Source organism: Scomber scombrus, chromosome 19 (assembly GCF_963691925.1).
Source record: "Scomber scombrus chromosome 19, fScoSco1.1, whole genome shotgun sequence".
Classification (NCBI taxonomy): Eukaryota; Metazoa; Chordata; class Actinopteri; order Scombriformes; family Scombridae; genus Scomber; species Scomber scombrus.
This window is the reverse complement of record NC_084988.1, coordinates 23,255,458-23,275,094: the sequence shown is the minus strand read 5'-3', so window position 1 is coordinate 23,275,094 and position 19,637 is coordinate 23,255,458. Positions and strand designations below refer to the sequence as shown.

The 19,637-nt window shown below is 36.8% G+C and overlaps 1 protein-coding gene and 1 pseudogene across 1 annotated transcript; both read right to left on the bottom strand.

Annotated features, from left to right (window-relative positions):
* Window positions 1-2,188: 2,188 nt before the first annotated feature.
* LOC134000460 (T-cell-specific guanine nucleotide triphosphate-binding protein 2-like) lies at window positions 2,189-12,019 on the bottom strand (annotated as a pseudogene).
* A 3,156-nt stretch (window positions 12,020-15,175) lies between these two features.
* Window positions 15,176-16,479, bottom strand: LOC134001308 (interferon-inducible GTPase 5-like). Its single transcript, XM_062440872.1, has 2 exons — window positions 15,924-16,479; window positions 15,176-15,813 (listed from the first exon to the last, which is right to left on the bottom strand). The coding sequence occupies exons 1-2, from the start codon at window positions 16,477-16,479 to the stop codon at window positions 15,176-15,178; spliced, it is 1,194 nt and encodes a 397-aa protein (XP_062296856.1).
* Window positions 16,480-19,637: the final 3,158 nt, after the last annotated feature.

Genomic DNA, 19,637 nt, shown 5'->3' with positions numbered 1-19,637 from the left:
CGTTTCCTTGCAGAGGGAAAGATTTAGGATGAATTTTGTCCATGTTTTCAATGCTGTGACTCTGTGTAACCTGATGCACCAATACTCTGCACACTAATACTCTGTCAACATCACTGACCAAAACCAAATCAAATAACAAATCAAATACATCTGATGAAAACCATAAATTATCTCCTCTCATAAAGTATCCTGTTGCCATGGAAATCCATCATTAGTAAAAATTAATTTTGATTCACTTCATCAGCATATAAAACATAGCCTATACAATATGTTACAGATACATATTAGTAAATGAATATCTTTCACTCCTTCATGTTAGAGAACAGCAGTGACCTGAAAAGTGACCTCAGCACTGCCTCTCATGTTTCACAGAGGACTGTCAGAAAGAGAAAACTTTACATTTTAAAATAAATATTACAATATACTTACTGAAGACTCTTTTAAAAACCGGTGTATGAGCTGATGTTCAACTGCTTACTCTCCAGTGTTTTATCTGCCTCAACCTCCAGCTCATTATAAACCCTGTAAAGAAATATTTCCAGTTTATCCAGTTTCACCCTTCAGACACTTGCCAATGAAAACATCCTGCTAAGGGAGGGTAAAGTAATGCCAGGAAAGCAGCTGATTTACAAGAAACAGAAAGAGGGCTGTGTTCATCACACTCATGTACTATATTACATTTGTAGGTTAAAGACACCTTTGCACTGGCTGCTACAGTGCACCTTAATGATTAGTTCATTATTATGTTTTCATATCTCTCTATATTATATAAACTATTAAAGAAAAAGATCATCACCTCCTGGCTTCAGCAGACACAAATTTATCCTAAAACACAGGAACCTCAGAAACCTGATATATATTTAGACTGTTTTCCTCCAATCAACCATCCTGAACTAACTTCATCTAAACCATAAGCCTGTCTCTTGGACCACATCCCAATTAGACTGCTTGATCAATCTGTCTTTAGTAACAGGCTAAAGAAACAATGTAAGTGAAGAAGAAATGCACGTTTGGCCAGATATGTGATGTAATCAAGTGACTGCTTGTTCTATTCCTGGTTAAAGAATGTTTTTTTTCTGATGTACTGAAGACAGTTTCTGTATTTGTATTGCTGGGTAAATATTGCCACTCCCAGATACATTTTCTGATGCACCAGTAAAAGGTGCTGCTGAATCACAATGCAAAAATAGATCTTGCACACTTGCAAGAAACATGTAAAGATATATATGCACCAACTTCTTTATTCCTATAATGTACAATAAGTTTATTAGAAGTGTATGTAAAGTTGTGGTAGGAAGATAGAAGTAGTGACAAGGACACTAGCAGGACCAGGGGCCTGTTTCAGGAAGCAGGTTTAACTAACTCTGAGTTAAAACCTTAACTCTAGGTTGACCGACTCTGAGCTGTCAAACTCAGAGTTTTCGGTTTCAGAACAGGTGATAACAGTTGGTTCAATCAACTCTGAGTCAAAGTAACTCTGAGTGAAGCTCGTGCATGAGGAGATACCAAGCCCTCATCAATGGAACACAGATAACATGATTCACCATGGCAACAGGTGAAACAAAGGGCTCAGTCCTCCTACTTCTCCCCAGTGGAGTTAGAAATATTAATGAATGCATGCAGATAATGAGTATATACTTAAGAAAAAAAAGCAATACAGTAGCAGCAGCAAAAGAACATTACCAACCGAGTCAATGTGTGAGTATTAATGAACAAACAAAAAAAAGTTTTGTCTCGAGTGTTCCACTTATTCAACATTTATATTATGTGTTTGTGCGTGGCACATTTAATATTCATGCAGACCCCAACAGGTACAAAACGCAGGCCTACTTGGCAGCAACTGAATATGAAATATATAAAAATATATCTCAAACAAGTCAGGTGTAATTTCATTACAAGCAGCTGTGATGTTGTTTAGCCTGCCCTCATTAAACAACATTCAGTGGCTACATTCAACATGTGATATATTTCAGTAGTTAGTGAAATCTTCTAAGCAAAAAAGAGAGTAAAATTTTCAGCCATCCCAACACTACCAGTATCTATTTAATATTGTATATTTGAAAGCAACACCTAAATACCTTTATACATACAACACTACCAAAGTGTAAACGTTTCAGTGCAAGAGTCACGTTTCTTTGTTCTTTTTTTTTTAAGATTTATGTTTGGGCACTTTCACCTTAATTTAATATTAGCTGGCATAAAGGTTGACAGGAAACAGGGAAAGACCTGCAGGAATCTCAGGTCCTCGCTGGAATCGAACCAGGGACACTGTCATTATGAGGCATGCGCAGTAACCACTTGGCTATCAATAACTTTAAAACATCACGTCTCTGACAGCCTGACAGACGGTTGCCTTGGTAACATGCTCAGCGTCACAGATGTTACATATAAAACTGCCATTGGCAAAGAAAAAAACAAAGTGCAACACAAAAAACTTGTTCTGAACTGAGAGCATGTCCACGATGTGTCGTACAGACGATACGAGGGCTGAAAATATTGATCAGATAAAATGATCGATTGTAGCCTACAGAAAAACAGAAACACTTAAACAGAACATCATCAGAGATAAAACATCCCAGCGGGGTCTGATCACCCTCTGACGGAGATTTCTGCTTCGTATTTGTGCTTCAATATTAACTAACTCTTTAAGAAATGTCTGACAGCTTCTTCAGTCTGCAGGCTTCAGTAAAAAGGAGGAGAAACTCAGGGTTAGTTGAAGAAACTCGGAGTTAAGCTGAACTGGCTTTGTGAAACCGAAAAACCAGAGTTTCCCTCATCTTAGGGTTAACTAACTCAGAGTTTTCACTAAACCTGCTTTCTGAAACGGGCCCCAGGTTTATCTCTTCTTTGATCAATCACTCTGGTTCTGCTGTATTTGTCTGGGTATCTGGATCAGCTGCTGCCTTGACAGCTGGGTGACACAGGCTTATATAGTCTCTGGTACAGCCGTTATTTATAATGGTTGTCTACTTAATACATTTAAAAATTAATTATTATTATTTGTATTAATTAATTGTATTATTAAAATCAAACCCACATAAATACACTTTTCTTGAATACATTTTCTAAGTTATCCAATTACTTTATTTAACTGTTTTGGTAACCGAGGGTTACAACAGTCTAATACAGAGTCAAAATAATTCATAACTGACAAGACAATGCAGTGGTGGAACAGTACAAAAAGCACCACACACAGCTGCAATCACAAAATATATAACAATGCAGAAACCATGAACAACAAGACAATACAGTGGTGTACAAAGCAAAAAAAAGTGCTACACACAGCTGCAGTCACACAATACATTAATGATCAATAAATACATTGATCGAAGACAACGCAGTGGTGTTTTCATGTGGAAAGTGCTGCACACAGTTGCAATGAAACAATAAGCAAATACATGACCTAACATGATCAATGTAATTCAAGACCAACCAGACAATGTAGCAGTGTACTCAGACACCAAGTTGATTACATCACACTAGAAAGAGCTGAGCTATTGTACATAATCCATGATAAAAGAAGTTAAACCTAATTCACACTGTGAGAAAACATTATCTTAAAAAGCATAAAAGATAAATACTACTAAAATAACAGTGTATTTGACTGTAGGTTTATGTATTTTGATTATTCATGATAAAAAATTATGCATAAGCAACAAAACAATCCAGTGTTGCACTAGTACAAAATGAGAGAGTAGTGCAACAGAAGTTAAGATGAAGGAAAGCTTAATACAGTAGCTTTTACATCTGTTGACTGTACAGTATCTACCTAAAGGTAATAATTAGTATTCAGTTAATAAGATATGTGATGGCTCCTTCAGGATCCTGTGTGCCTGTCTGACCACTGTTCTCTCATAGGTGGTTTGAAGAGACAGGTAATCCCTCTTCCCTGTTACCTTCATAGCAGTTTTCACAATATCAGCAACTCTAGTTTTCAACTGGACAGTAAGGGAGCCATACCATGATGCCATGCTATATCTGATCATGCTTTCCAGCACCACATTGTAAAATGCTCATCTTGCCTGTTGCCAACTGATCACAGGCTCATGGGCTCTCACTTCCCTGGGGTCAAAAACATTTCTTTGGGGAAAAAAACACTCAGTTCGTTAAAATGTCATTCAAAAAAAGTCAAAACTGCCTGTTATGTGTAGTTTTGGTCATGTGGATTATAGTTTATAGTTTTCAGAATAAATGCTCAAGCAGACACTTAAAGGTTGTACATATTTTTCATGTTTTAAAACTACATTCAAAACTTTGAGGGCCAAAGAATTACATCTTGAAAATGAACCAAACAGTTGAACAAAAATAAACCATATAAAAGAACTGTAGGATCTAAAGAGAAAAAGATAAGTCAGTGTTGTTTTATTAAATTGAAGTCAGGAATGGAAGAAACAAAAGACAGAATTGTGCGTGTGTATGTGTGTGTGTGTGTGTGTGTGTGTGTGTGTGTGTGTGTGTGTGTGTGTGTGTGTGTGTGTGTGTGTGTGTGTGTGTGTGTGTAAGTTACAGAAAGAGAGAGACAGAAGCACAATAAACTTGACCTATCAATAGGTTCATAGGCCACACACAGTCAGAGAGAGATAACACAGTGGTTGAACAAAGGCCATTTGTTATAATAGTTATAAAGTCATATCAGAAACATTTATAACACCGCTACAAAATGGTAAAAACTACAAAGGAAAATGAGATTACTGTAAAGATAAAATAAACTTGACCGTCTAGAGGGAAATTTGTCTCAGGTAAAAGTTCTACACAGAGCTACAGTCACACAATGCATTAATGATCAATAAATACATTGATAGAAAGTGCTGCACACAGTTGCAATGAAACAATAAGCAAATACATGACCTAACATGATCAATGTAATTCAAGACCAACCAGACAATGTAGCAGTGTACTCAGACACCAAGTTGATTACATCACACTAGAAAGAGCTGAGCTATTGTACATAATCCATGATAAAAGAAGTTAAACCTAATTCACACTGTGAGAAAACATTATCTTAAAAAGCATAAAAGATAAATACTACTAATATAACAGTGTATTTGACAGTAGGTTTATGTATTATGATTATTCATGATAAAAAAATAATGCATAAGCAACAAGACAATCCAGTGGTGCACTAGTACAAAATGAGAGAACATTAGTATGGTCTCAGTTGCTCCACCGAACAGTCGGAGTCGGTGGAGAAAGTGAATACTTTGAGACTAATTCTAATCATAATACATAAACGTAGAATAAAGACCAGCAGTGCCTCCTTCACTGTTTTTAAGGGCACTTCAACCGTGAGGGTTGAGCTGGTTGTTTATTGAGTAGTGCAACAGAAGTTAGGATGAATGAAAGCGTAATACAGTAGCTTTTACATCTGTTGACTGTACAGTATCTACCTAAAGGTAATAATTAGTATTCAGTTAATAAGATATGTGATGGCTCCTTCAGAATCATGTGTGCCTGTCTGACCACTGTTCTCTCATAGGTGGTTTGAAGAGACAGGTAATCCCTCTTCCCTGTCACCTTCATAGCAGTTTTCTCAATATCAGCAACTCTAGTTTTCAACTGGACAGTAAGGGAGCCATACCATGATGCCATGCTATATATGATAATGCTTTCCAGCACCACATTGTAAAATGCTCATCTTGCCTGTTGCCAACTGATCACAGGCTCATGGGCTCTCACTTCCCTGGGGTCAAAGAACATTTCTTTGGGAAAAAAATCACTCAGTTCGTTAAAATGTCATTCAAAAAAAGTCAAAACTGCCTGTTATGTGTAGTTTTGGTCATGTGGATTATAGTTTATAGTTTTCAGAATACATGCTCAAGCAGACACTTAAAGGTTGTACATTTTTCATTTTTTAAAACTACATTCAAAACTTTGAGGGCCAAAGAATTACATCTTGAAAATGAACCAAACAGTTGAACAAAAATAAACCATATAAAACAACTGTAGGATCTAAAGAGAAAAAGATAAGTCAGTGTTGTTTTATTAAATTGAAGTCAGGAATGGAAGAAACAAAAGACAGAATTGTGCGTGTGTGTGTGTGTGTGTGTGTGTGTGTGTGTGTGTGTGTGTGTGTGTGTGCGTGTGTAAGTTACAGAAAGAGAGAGACAGAAGCACAATAAACTTGACCTATCAAAAGGTTCATAGGCCACACATAGTCAGAGAGAGATAACACAGTGGTTGAACAAAGGCCATTTGTTATAATAGATATTGAGTCTTATCAGAAACATTTAGAACACCACTACAAAATGATAAAAACTACAAAGGAAAATTAGTTTACTGTAAAGATAAAATAAACTTGAGTGTCTCGAGGGAAATTTGTCTCAGGTAAGAGTTTTACACAGAGCTACAGTCACACAATACATGACAGTCTAATACAGAGTCAAAATAATTCATAACTGACAAGACAATGCAGTGGTGCAACAGTACAAAAAGCACCACACACAGCTGCAATCACAAAATATGTAACAATGCAGAAACCATGAACAACAAGACAATACAGTGGTGTACAATGCAAAAGAAAAGTGCTACACACAGCTGCAGTCACACAATGCATTAATGATTAATAAATACATTGATAGAAAGTGCTGCACACAGTTGCAATGAAACAATAAGCAAATACATGACCTAACATGATCAATGTAATTCAAGACCAACCAGACAATGTGCCAGACGCAAGAACCACTCATACGCACAGATTCGTTGTTAAACCATGTGTACGAGTGATTTACAAGGATTTGCCACATTCACAAATGTTCTCGTATTTGGGATTTTCTCTTAGGTACGAACAAAATTACAAGTGGTGCAGACCTGTCGCAGCTCTTCGCCATCATCAACGGTGCCGAAAGCAGAATCTAGCAACTGTAAGTAGTCAGTGGGGGAAGCTTGAGGGCCTAACTGTTTAACTATATCAGCTTCGGGGGATAGGAGACTCTCAAGTATCTTTCTGACTCTGTGTAGATCAGATATGGCTGGGTCTTTAAGCATGAGCTCAACATTAATTCGCCAAGTGTCATAGTCTACTTCACTGTTGGGGTGGGGGCACTTCCCAGAGAAAGATCGTAGCGTAGTAGACAAGTGGACTGGAGGGGAAATGTCTGCATTTCTTACTATGTGCTCGACCACTGCTCTCTGTATTTCGGGTGGGTTGATGTCATCGACTCTGAAGGTGGAAGGGTTCTTGAATGCAGTTGAGATGGGTGGAGTTGCATGTTCAACTCTTGGAGGAAAGTCAAACATTGCAGAAGGTGCTGCTTGGATGAAGTTACTGTGAGGTGTAGCGGCTGGATGGACAAAGGACTGTACTGCTGTATTATGATAAATGGCCTGATGAGTTGTTGCAGGCTGGGGCTCTGAGTGAAAGATCATGGCTGGCCGTAGCATGTACTTGCCTGATCGTTTTCTGAGTGTAGTCTGTTGTAGGAGCATCACCAGCTGACTGATTGATGGTAGCAGCAGAGGTGGCTGCACTGAGCTTTGCCAGTTTGGTTTCAAGGAGTTCTTCTAGTGTCTTGACAGTCGCTTGTGCAACTGCCTGCAACTGTTCTAAGTAAGTCTCAGTAGTGGTGCTATTGTTGCTTTTAACCTTTTTTGTGGTCACACTGTTGCAATGAAACAATAAGCAAATACATGACCTAACATGATCAATGTAATTCAAGACCAACCAGACAATGTGCCAGACGCAAGAACCACTCATAGGCACAGATTCGTTGTTAAACCATGTGTACGAGTGATTTACAAGGATTTGCCACATTCACAAATGTTCTCGTATTTTGGATTTTCTCTTAGGTACGAACAAAATTACAAGTGGTGCAGACCTGTTGTACCTGTCAGGCACAACCAACCTGCAGTCCTCCAAAGCAATAAAACATGACTGTTACTGTCTGTCTAATGGCAGTGTGCCAACGATATCATGTCTTTTGGGGGAACTCAAATTTTTCCGGGGGGGGTGACATCATATACTATAAGCAAGATATGATAATCACTTACTGAACACATAACACCTCCACACGGGTATCAAGACCAAGCAACACTGTATGATACAATGCAGCCAAACCTACTGTAGTTTATCAGCACAAAAGACACAGAGAGGTCGAGCTGTTGAACTGTTACCCTCATCTCCAACTTCTTCTGCCGGCTTGCCCTGCGTTGTCATCCCGGGTGTTAGCAGGTCTGTGCTGACAGCAATTCGGCAGCACGTGTAACCTCAGCAGTTGAGCTTCAGAGTCAACTGACTTGGATTTTCTTTTTTGAATCACTGTATGCTGACTACCACTTAACAGAGAAATTAATAATGTCGATCCGCGTATATGATACGATGAGCGTATATTATATTGTCAGTATTTTAGAGACCTCTGAGTAATGGGTGTGAACTACAGGGGATGTAGGCAATGAGCAAGTGTACACTATGTCCCGTTCATTAAATTGCACTTCTGAATCCATAATCACATGACTTTACTTTGTTTGTAAAATTATTAGGCTATTTAGTATAAAGAAGTAGGCTATTTAAAGATCGTGTAAAGTGAAAATAAATATGTGTTCTGAGTTTGACATACCACAGAAAAATGTGTTATTAACCAGCCTGCAAAATTTGAATGATTAAAAAAATCGCCAAATATATGAAATTAGGCTTCAAAGTTGTGTAAAAGTCTACTTAGTTCTCTTTTCCCAAACGCTGTGGGAGTGGCCGCCGAGTCCGCTGAAACCCCGCCCCCTATCAAGTGTCACCTGTAAATCAAAGTCACCACCTCTAACAGAAACATGGACGCTAGGCCTGAGAGCTTTCTGCTGCTAACTCAGCTGCTACCTCGGCGGCTAACTCAGCTGATAACTCGGTGGCTAATTCGGCGGCTAGCTCGGTGGTTAGCTCGGCGGCTAACTCAGCTAACTGTAGACTGTAGTAGTAGTAGTGTGCGCTGAATGTATTTATACCTCTACAGCAGCAGGGGCGGGATTATGCTCCGGTGTGTAACCGTGCTATTGGTCACCGGTGACGTAATATTTTCATACCCCCCCATTAAATCCAGACACAGAAATCTTGAAACACAGTTTGTGAAGCCTAGCTCCACAATTCAAATCTAAATGGTTGAAATGCTTATTACACCTTTTTTAGAAATAAATGTATGACCTATTTAATGTGTTTAGAAGAAAATGTCTGAATTCACTTTATACAGTCTTTAACAATTTTTGTCATTTGAATTGACAATTGAAACTATGATATAATGCAAGCGTACAATATAAATTATATAAATTAGCGGCTGAAACTACAAAGCGACTTGTCCACAGTTACTTTTCCACAGTTACTTTTCAACAATGTTAACTGACTATTTATTATTAGCAGCCAGTGCATTACTAGTTATTCATATAATTGAAATATTGCTTATCGAAGTAATAGTTCAACTCCCTGGCTGATGACATCCTCTGGCATAATTCATGTTCAGTCATTTTTGTTTTTATTTCTGTGACGGTGCGCGCAACAGCTGAGACAGCGTTCACAGCACGGGTCATTTTTCCTCATTCTTTGTCTTTCTCAGGACCTTTAATTCCAACACTTACACACTAAATAATAATATGTGTTTCTGTTGATCTATTTCTGAGAGCGGGACCTCAGTCTGAGAGCTTGTAAAGTTCTTATTTTTAGTCTTTAGTGCCATTTTCATGACTGGAGCTTCTCCACAACCTGCCGGTCGTCTGACCTTATATGGTATTTTGGGGGCGTCATTCATGTTAATTTACTATTCTCGGGAACTCGCAATTTAAGCATCATAAAAGCATGAACTTTAAGTATGATGTTCTTATACTATAATGTGGAGTAGAAGTGTATCTGAAGTGTATGGTATACCACCTATCATCCTGGGAGCCGAGGAAAAAGTGTCTTCCAATGTTCTCTTCTTTTGTGATTTCCTTCCTTTAGTGTTAAAAATAACATTTTACATTTTAGGCATTATAAAATGTGTTATTATTTTAAATTTTATATCATGTCCATTTTAGTGGACCAGAGGACTAACAGCTCCTGGTTCACTTTTTTAAGGGATAAGAGTGAATACTATTCCTCAGTTTCCCCACTGATCAAACACTTATTTATACAGTATCAGTTGATTTTATTGGATCCAAACTTCATAAATAAAACCTACAATAGTAGTAACATCTTTATTAGTGACATTGGTAAAATGACAATGAATACAAATTATAAACATCACAATATCTGTATTTTTTCTGTAGATTGAAGTTGTGTTTTAGTTCATCACTGGGAGGCAGTGAAAACTCATCACAACATCATATTCAGAGACACCACAAGAGTTTATTATACATACAGATACAATGAATAGTCTGCTCAACACGATTAATAGTATCAGTATTGATGCAAATTGTGTCATTCTTATTATTAGTTTTACAACAACAACAACAACAACAACAACAACAAAATAATTCAAAGAGAAAAGCAAATATTTCAAAGGTTCTTTTGCATTGTACACAGTTTTGAATCTGGAAAATAACATCCCTATATTGAAGAAAGAGAAAATGTTCAATGCACTAAGCTGCAATAAGTTGTTTGTCAATAATTTTTGTACTAATTAGAGTAAATGAGACCTGCATGGAGGCCATTTGATAGAATGAAAATGTGCTTAAATGTGCAGCCAGGATACAAAATTTGATTTTTGTTTACAGTATTTATCCTAAAAAGTATCATGCAAATTTACTTATAGGAAAAATAATTCAAAAGCTCTTTCATACAATGTGCACTACAGTGTTAATGTGACATTAAATGTCATATTTCCATTCACCTTTTGATATCACACTGAGGTATTCAGACCCAGGGCCTTCATAAATACTCTCTGTGCATCGTCAGTTAGCATGTGGGATTCCACATATTAGAATTAATCTGCACCCTTCCTTTGCTGCGATTAATTCAACTGATTTGTCTACACTCTGTAACATCTTTATGATTAGATCAGTGGTTATTTTTGTTGCAGCCAGTGGTGAAATGATGACAGCCATCAGATCCTTAAATGGTACACCTGTGGTTTGAGCAAGTCTCCCCAGTGATGGGATATCAAGACAAAACGCAAATATATATTGTCTAACAACACCAACTATCACTCCTATGTCAACAGCTAAAGAAATCCCAGGAAGTGGTACACCTCCTACAGCTGCAGATAGCATGGCATAGTATTTTATTTTTGACTTTAAAGCCTCTATCTTCTTGTTGATGATCTCCAGGTTGACACTGGGCACAGCCAGCAGCAGAACATTCCTCTTGTGTTCAGGAAGTTCTCTCTCTAAGGTCTCCTGTAGCAGATGGAAATCATACAGGTGGAGATCAACGCTGGACACCAGGAAGATCTGTGGAGCCTCAACACCTAGATTTTGAAGACCTGCATCACAAAAGGAATAAACAGTATCATCAATCTGGTAATTAATCTGACTCTGATTATAAATGATTACATAACACACAGAAGCCTCTTACCTTTAATGCAGCTTTCCCTGATTTGTGTCAGAGTGCTTTCCTGATTGAACTTACTTCTTACTTCTCTTCTCACTACATACATCGTTGTCAATCTTTGAGCGAACAAAGTAAAAAATTTTCCCCATCTTCTGAATCTCCTGAGCGAGCTTCACATCATTTTCTCTGAAGCGATCAACTGAGATGATGATGAAGAAGTCAAACTTCTCAAATCCAACATGCTCCAGATACTTCAGCAGGAAAACTGGTGGTGCCAATACCAGGGAGATCCCATAATTTAACATTGGGATAGTTTGGATGGGGGTAAGGTGTAGCCTCTTTGGTGGTCTCTACAGGACCAGTAGGGGCAGCTCTCTCATCCCTGTTGTCTATGCCTCTGAGAGCATTCACAAAGGTGGATTTACCAGAACCAGACTCTCCTGTGATTGCAATGTTCAGTGGAGTATTATTACATTTGTCCAAATACTTCTGGATCTTTTCAGCAGCTAGCAGCAGTTCATTGTTTTGTAGTGCTTCTTTAATTTCTTCCATTAATTCACAATCAACCTGGATATCCATCTAGATCCTTGAAAACTGGAGTAAAAGAGAAGAAGTTTAAAAAATGACTTCTGTGTTTAGGGTAAAGTTGGAATCATCAATGATGTAACATCATACACTTGACATGATAATAAACAACAAATGATATTTGTATTGAACTTAATACAGTACACTCTGTGTGACATCTATGTGATCTACCTGTTACCAGAGGTAAGAACATAATGAGAAAATTAATTTTAAATTAATTTGTGGGTCATTTACTGTGCAATGTGGGCTTTCATCAATGTTCAACATCAATCAATCAGACTTTATTTATATAGCACGTTTCATACAAAAAAAATGCAGCACAAAGAAGCAATAAAAGCAAGCAAAAACAAAGCAGAAGCGAAACCACACACACACACACGCACACACACACACACACAAACACAAACTTTCTATCACACATAACATGTGTACACACTTGAAAGAAGGCAACTGAAAACTGAGGAAGCACTATATTACTCTCAGCAGTTTGCAGTGAGGAAACACTAGAGACTGGATAAAACCAAATAAATAAAAGGAGTTAAAAAATAAATAATTAACTAAATAAATAAAATACAAAGTTCTATTTCAATAAAAAAGGTGATTACTTAGTAAATATAAATTCAAACCAGAATTAAAAAGTTGACATTATTACAAGGACATAATAATATAAACAACTAAAATTATATAATAAATATGCTAAATAAACTAAAAGACTAAAGATTAAAATAGATGATAGAAAATAGAATTAAAGGATAGAATATAATAAAACCTATAAATAAAATTGAATCAAAAAAATGTCCACACTCACAGCTGCTCTCAGGTCAGCAGGAAGGCCGTTCCACAGACGTAGGCCGTAATGATAAAAAGCTGCTTCACCGTGAGTTTTGGTTCTAACTTTAGAAATGAGTAAAAGCCCTCTATCTGAAGACCTGAGAGTTCTGGATGGCTCATAAGTTACAAGCAAATAAGTAGGACTGAGGACCAAATCCAGCTGCCTCACAAAATAACAACTACCTAAAACCAGATAAAATAGTAAATCAAATTCATCTTAAGAAAAGCATAAAAAAAAAAATCTTCCCATAAAACATCCTGTTGAACTCCATCATTAGTGTGATTAATTTAGCTTCCTTTCATTAGCATATAATACATAGCCTGTACAACATACAGATACATATTAGTAAATGACCCTCTTCCAACCATTCATGTTAGAGAACAGCAGTGACCTGTAAAGTGACTTCAGCACTGCCTCTCATGTTTCAGAGAGGACTTTACATTTTAAAATAGATATTACAATATACTCGCTGAAGACTCAGCTGATGTTGAACTGCTTACTCTCCAGTGTATTATCTGTCTCAACATTCAGCTCATTATAAACCCTATAAAGAAGTATATCCAGTTTATCCAGTTTCACCCTTCAGACACTGGCCAATGAAAACATCCTGCTAAGGGAGGGTAAAGTAGTATCAGTAAAGCAGCTGATTTACAAGAAACAGAGAGAGGAGGGCTGGGTTCATCACACTCATGCACTATATTACATTTGTAGGTTAAAGACACCGGCTGCTACAGTGCACCTTAATGATTAGTTCATTATTATGTTTCCATGTATCTGTCTTTGTCACTCTCTCTCTGTATATATATATATATATATATATATATTTCACTAGAGATGTTAATGTAATCTTAATGTTAAATTATATTTATATAATAGGAATAGGAATCTGTTCAGTACAGATGATCAGATGTGATTGGTTGACAGCAGACAAACACATCCTGGTTCCTTGTAACTCACTAAAAACAACAGGGTACAATACAACACAATAAACTTTTGTCCCTTACAGCTGATTGTATATTCTTTCATCATTTGTTGACAATTACAAGATATACATCTCATGCTACAAAGTTGGATTATGTGGTACTGATAGATATCCTCTTAATAAATTCTATTAAAGGGCTAAAATATTGGTTGATTTAATCAATTAGTTCATTTTTACTGGTTTCAGGTATTTTATAGATTAAATGTGTAACCATTTAATCAAAAAAGAACAGACTATTTAATTGATCATACGAATAATAATTACTTGCAGCCTTAGTCTATGATCTATATTTCATACACCCACATGTAGTGTTCATACACTAAATGAAAAAATGTAGTAGGGACAGTTACAGTGATTTAATTTCTTTATTAATAGCAAGAAACTTCAGAATTAAATGCTTTTTAATGCTCTATTCTTCCAGCATCAAGTCACAAAGAGAATCATTGTCAAAGTGAAAATGTTCCTAATAAAACAAAACTCACAGTAGTGTGTCTGATATTCTGTCCAGCCCACATATGTTAATAAAGGTGGATTAAATGTTTGGCTCACATATTTAAAGAAAGTGGAGGTGTAGTACCTCATTCTGTATCAGAAAGCATTGCATGATGCAGTGATATATACTTTTTTTTTAATAACAAATGTTTTTCATAGATAAAACCAACAACAGTACTGACATTGTTATCAGTGACATTAGGAAAAGGACAATGAATAATACACATGAACATCACAATTAATATCTATATTTCTCTGTTGCTTCACATTGTGTTGTAGTTCCCCACTGTGGCCACTGTAGTGGGAGGCAGTGAAAACTTGTTGTGACATCTAATCCACAAACGCAAATATGCCACAAGGGTTTATTATATATATAGATACAATTACAGCCTGCTGAATAGGATTATTAATATCAGTGTTGATTCAAATTTTTATATTCTTCTTCTTAGTATGACTAACAACCACAACAACTAATCACCACAGCATCACAAACATTATTTAAAAGAAACCAAAGCAATCATCTAACAAATATTTCAAAGGCTTTTTTTCCCATACTGAAATAATAAAGGGAATAATAAAGAGATGCTTCAATGCACTAATTTGCAACAACTTTGTTATAGTTTGAGCCACATAAATAGAGTAAATGAGACCCGCATGAACGCCATTTGATAGACAAAAATAGAAAATGTGCTTAAATGTGCAGCTACAATAAAAAAAACTTTTTGTTTACAGCATTCATTACAAAAAATATAATTCAAATTTACTCATGAAAAATAATTCGAAACCTCTTTAGTACAGTTTTAAATGTGGCTTTAAATGCCATATTTTCATTCAGCTTTTGATATCACACTGAGGTATTCAGACCCAGGGCCTTCTTAAACACTCTCTGTGCATCGTCAGCGAGCATGTCGAGGAAAGTACTCAGAATTCTGTATGTGGAGAGAAAAGAGAGGCCCATTGCTGCTGGGATTCCAAACCCTGGAATTAATCTGGAAACTTCCTCTGCTGCCATTAATGCAGCTGTGATGCCTAAACTCTGTACCACCTTCATGATAAGTTCAGCAGTTATTTTTTTTGCAGCCAGTGGTGACAAGATAACAGCTAACAGTTCATCTAATGGCACTCCTGTGCTTTGAGCAAGTCTGCTCAGTGATGGGATATCAAGACCAAATGCAAATACATATTTTGTAACAACACCAACTATCATGGCTATGTCAACAGCTAAAGAAATCCCAGGAACTGGTACGCCTCCTACAGCTGCAGATAGCATGGCATAGTATTTTATTTTTGACTTTAAAGCCTTTTTCTTCTTGTTGATGATCTCCAGGCTTACACTGGGCATGGCCAACAGCAGAACATCCCTCTTGTGTTCAGGAAGTTCTCTCTCTAAGGTCTCCTCTAGCAGATGGAAATCATACAGGTGGAGCTCAAGGCTGGACACCAGGAAGACTTGTGGAGTCTCAAAACCTTTTTTTTGAAGACCTGTATCACAAAAGAAATAAATGGTATCAGCATTTTACCCATTCCATCAAATCTGATAATTAATCTCACTTTGATTATAAATGATTACATAAGACACAGAAGCCTCTTACCTTTAATGCAGTTTTCCCTGATTTGTACCAGAGTTCTTTCCTCATTAAACTCCCTCTGACTTCTTTTCTCACTGCGTACATCGTTATCAATCTTTGAGCGAACAAAGTAGAATTTTTTCTCCATCTTCTGAATCTCCTGAGCGAGCTTCACATCATTTTCTCTGAAGCGAGTGTCAGAGATGATGATGAAGAAGTCAAACCTTTCAAATTCAAAATGCTTCAGGTATTTGTCAGCAGGAAAACTGGTGGTGCCAATACCAGGGAGATCCCATAATGTGACATTGGGATAGTTTGGATGGGGGTAAGGTGTAACCTCCATGGTGGTTTCTACAACACCAGTAGGGGCGGCTCTCTCATCCCTGTTGTCTATGCCTCTGAAGGAATTCACAAAGGTGGATTTACCAGAACCAGACTCTCCTGTGATAGCAATGTTTAGTGGAATATTCTTCTCTTTGTCCAAATACTTCTGAATGTTTTCAGCAGCTCGGGACTGATCATTGTTTTGTAGTGCTTCTTTAATTTCTTTCAAAACGACCCACTCTTCCTTGATATCCATCTAGATTCTTGAAAACTAGAGTCAAAGAGAAGTTTAAAAATTAACTTTTGTTTTTAGGGAAAATAAAGTTAAAGCCACCTATGATCTAACATCATACACTTACTATGATAGAATGCAAAGTCAGTAGAAATCACTGCCTTAAATAAAAAATACAGATATGACTGAATTACTTGACACTTGTACTACTTCTCCAAAGTAGAGAATAAAAACAATATCAACCAGAGTAATGAGATAAACAAAAAATGGGATTAATACAGTACACTCTGTGTGACACATCTACCTGTAACCAGAGGTAAGGACATAACATTATATGTACATGTTAAACTCCATCATTACTGTGATTCATTTTGCTTCATTTCATTAGCATATAAAACGTAGCCTATACATTATTTACATATTAGCAAATTACCCTCTTTCACTCCTTCATGTTAGAGAACAGCAGTGACCTGTAAAGTGACCTCAGCACTGCCTCTCATGTTTCAAAGAGGACTGTCAGAAAGAGAAAACTTGACATTTTAAAATAGATATTAGAATCTACTCACTGAAGACTCTTCCTGATGTTGAAACAGATAACGGATAAATATTATCGCAACATTTATGATGGCCACCGTATGAATTAGTACAAGCTGATGTTCAACTGCTTGTCTGCTACTGTCAAATGTATTATCTGTCTTAACGTCCAGCTCATTATAAACCCTGTATGAAGTGTATCATATAATCCAGACACTGGCCAATGAAAACAGATAGAGGAAGTGGGTGCTTATCACACTCATGCACTATATTTCTATTGCAGGGTAATGAAACATTTGCACTGGCTGCTATACTGTACAGGTTTATGACTTAATTGTCCACAAGGGGAAATTACTTTCCACAGCACTGTACATATCAGACCACAGTTCATACAACAACTCAGCACTGCCTTTCATTTTTCAGAGAGGACTGTCTGGAAGAGAAAACTTTACATATCTTCTGTATGTTGAAACTGATCACAGATAAATATTTTCCCAAATTTTATGAACTCCACCATATGAATTAGTGTTTCCTTGTTTGCTCTCTCTCTCTCTCTCTCTCTCTCTCTCTCTCTCGCTATCTCTCTCTCTCTCTCTCTCTCTCTCTCTCTCTCTCTCTCTCTCTCTCTCTTCTCTCTCTCTCTCTCTCCCTCTCCCTCAGGAAGATAACCAGTAATACTGTGATGGAATGGCCCTGACAGTAATTTATATTAGTTTGTGGTAATTTCACTGAACAAAAAGTTATTTAGGAACATGTCAGCAAAATATAAACTACAATATTAAGGCTCTTTAAATCTGCTGAAAACACTGAATAATCATGACAATATAAGCAACAAAGTAAAATAATAAATACAAATCTTAAGTTATTATGTATTATTACTTTCTTCTTCTATTATGAATCTGCTTCATCAGAACTTTGTAGGTGTGATGATGTCTTGAGGTTGAGGGGAGATCCCATAATGTGACATTGGGATAGTTTGGATGGGGATAAGATGTAACCTCAGAGGTGGGTTGAAAGATAAAGAAAAATCCGGTCAGAAAAAACTGTAATGCTGTAGTCTCCACCAGAACTTAGCCCAAACCTCATGCTGCCTCATGTAGATCCACCCCTGCAACTGATGGAATATCATTAGTTTTGCACATTGTTTATCATTAACCGAAGTACAGGATACATACAAATTTGACCTGATGGTGGAGGTAGATGAAAAGTGAATGATCACTAAAATTATTAAGAATATAAATAGTATTAAGAATGTGTGTAGCAAATTTCATAGCAATCCATCCAATGTTTTTTGACTGCAAATAGACTTAAAGAAACAATAACCATATGGCTAAAATAGAATATACCTGTACATTTTAGTCAAAAGAGTAAAAAAAAATCAAAATCAAGTGCCCAAATTAACCCCTTACTTCAGAATAATATATGATAGTTATACATTTCTACTGAAATAAATGAAAGACCACAGAATATAAGGAATTGGCTTCTTTGTATTTAAAAAAGAAAAAAGAAAAAAACTGTCTTAGAATCTTCCAACTGTCTCAGGAATGGAACTAGTGTTCCTTTATGATGTCATTTAGAATCCCATTGTCTTATTGAAAACTGATCAACTGGTCAGTTTTTGCTCTCACTGCCTACAAACCAAGTTAGTTAACAAAGTTTCAGTGTGGTACGTTTGGAAAAACCTTATTTTTTGACAAAATGTCATCAAGTTCAAGCTTAGACAGCAGTTCAATGTCGAACACAGCTGGTAAGTAACCTGAAAACAAACACACTAAGTGGTAGAGAGTAACTTAGTACATTTACTCAAGTACTGTACTTACTACTATTGATTCATGTTGTGTTGACTGATTGACTCCATGTTTCATGTTCTCCTTTTCTGTCCATATGCTGCATCACACTGTTCTGTCACCACTCACACATCAAGCGAAAAAAACTAAACGCTTTAAAGTCCAAAGGCGCGACATCCTGCACAGCAACGCATGTCGCTACCTTGTTGTGGACTTCAGTGGTGAAGGATGCTTTGGTACAGTTGCTAAGTGTGTAAATTTAGTTACTGCACAGGACGTGGCCCTGAAGATCCTAAAAAGTCAAGACAGTGTGGAAGCTGAAAGAGAGGTAGATCATCAAAGTGTTTTTGATCATTATGCTTTTTGACTTGCTTAGATTATGTTTAGTCGTTTATTGGCATTGATACCATTCTGTGTTGCTTGGTCATGGAATATTCCCTCTTTTCTTAAAGATCAACATGCTCGAAGTTGTCAGTGTTCTTGACCCCATTGGAAAAAGCATTGTACACTTCTTTGAAAAGTTTGAGTATAAAGGTCACACCTGTCTAGCTTTTGAGATGTTAGACAGGAGTCTTTATCAGCTGATCAGAGAAAGACAGAGGAAGCCCCTCTCTGTTAGTGAAATACGGCCTATTGCACAGCAGGTAAAGACTATGTGGCTTTGATCATTCTGTTAACAAGCTATGGCAATATACTCAGTAATGAGTTGCATATTTACAACTCATTAACACATAATGACAACTGTGTATACTCATACACAGAGAGAAATATTCAAAAATGTGTCGTTGATAAGCCTGCACCCTGGTTAATAGTATCTTTAACCGTCCACATGTCTTCCTTTGTCCCTCTAGTTGTTGACGG

Bases quoted from the DNA above. Each gene is read 5' to 3' on its own strand.
- LOC134001308 (XM_062440872.1), bottom strand. From the start codon at position 16,479: ATGGATATCAAGGAAGAGTGGGTCGTTTTGAAAGAAATTAAAGAAGCA. The intron at 15,814-15,923 runs GTAAGAGGCTTC...TTTGTGATACAG, and splicing joins CAGGGAAAACTGCATTAAAG to GTCTTCAAAAAAAAGGTTTT.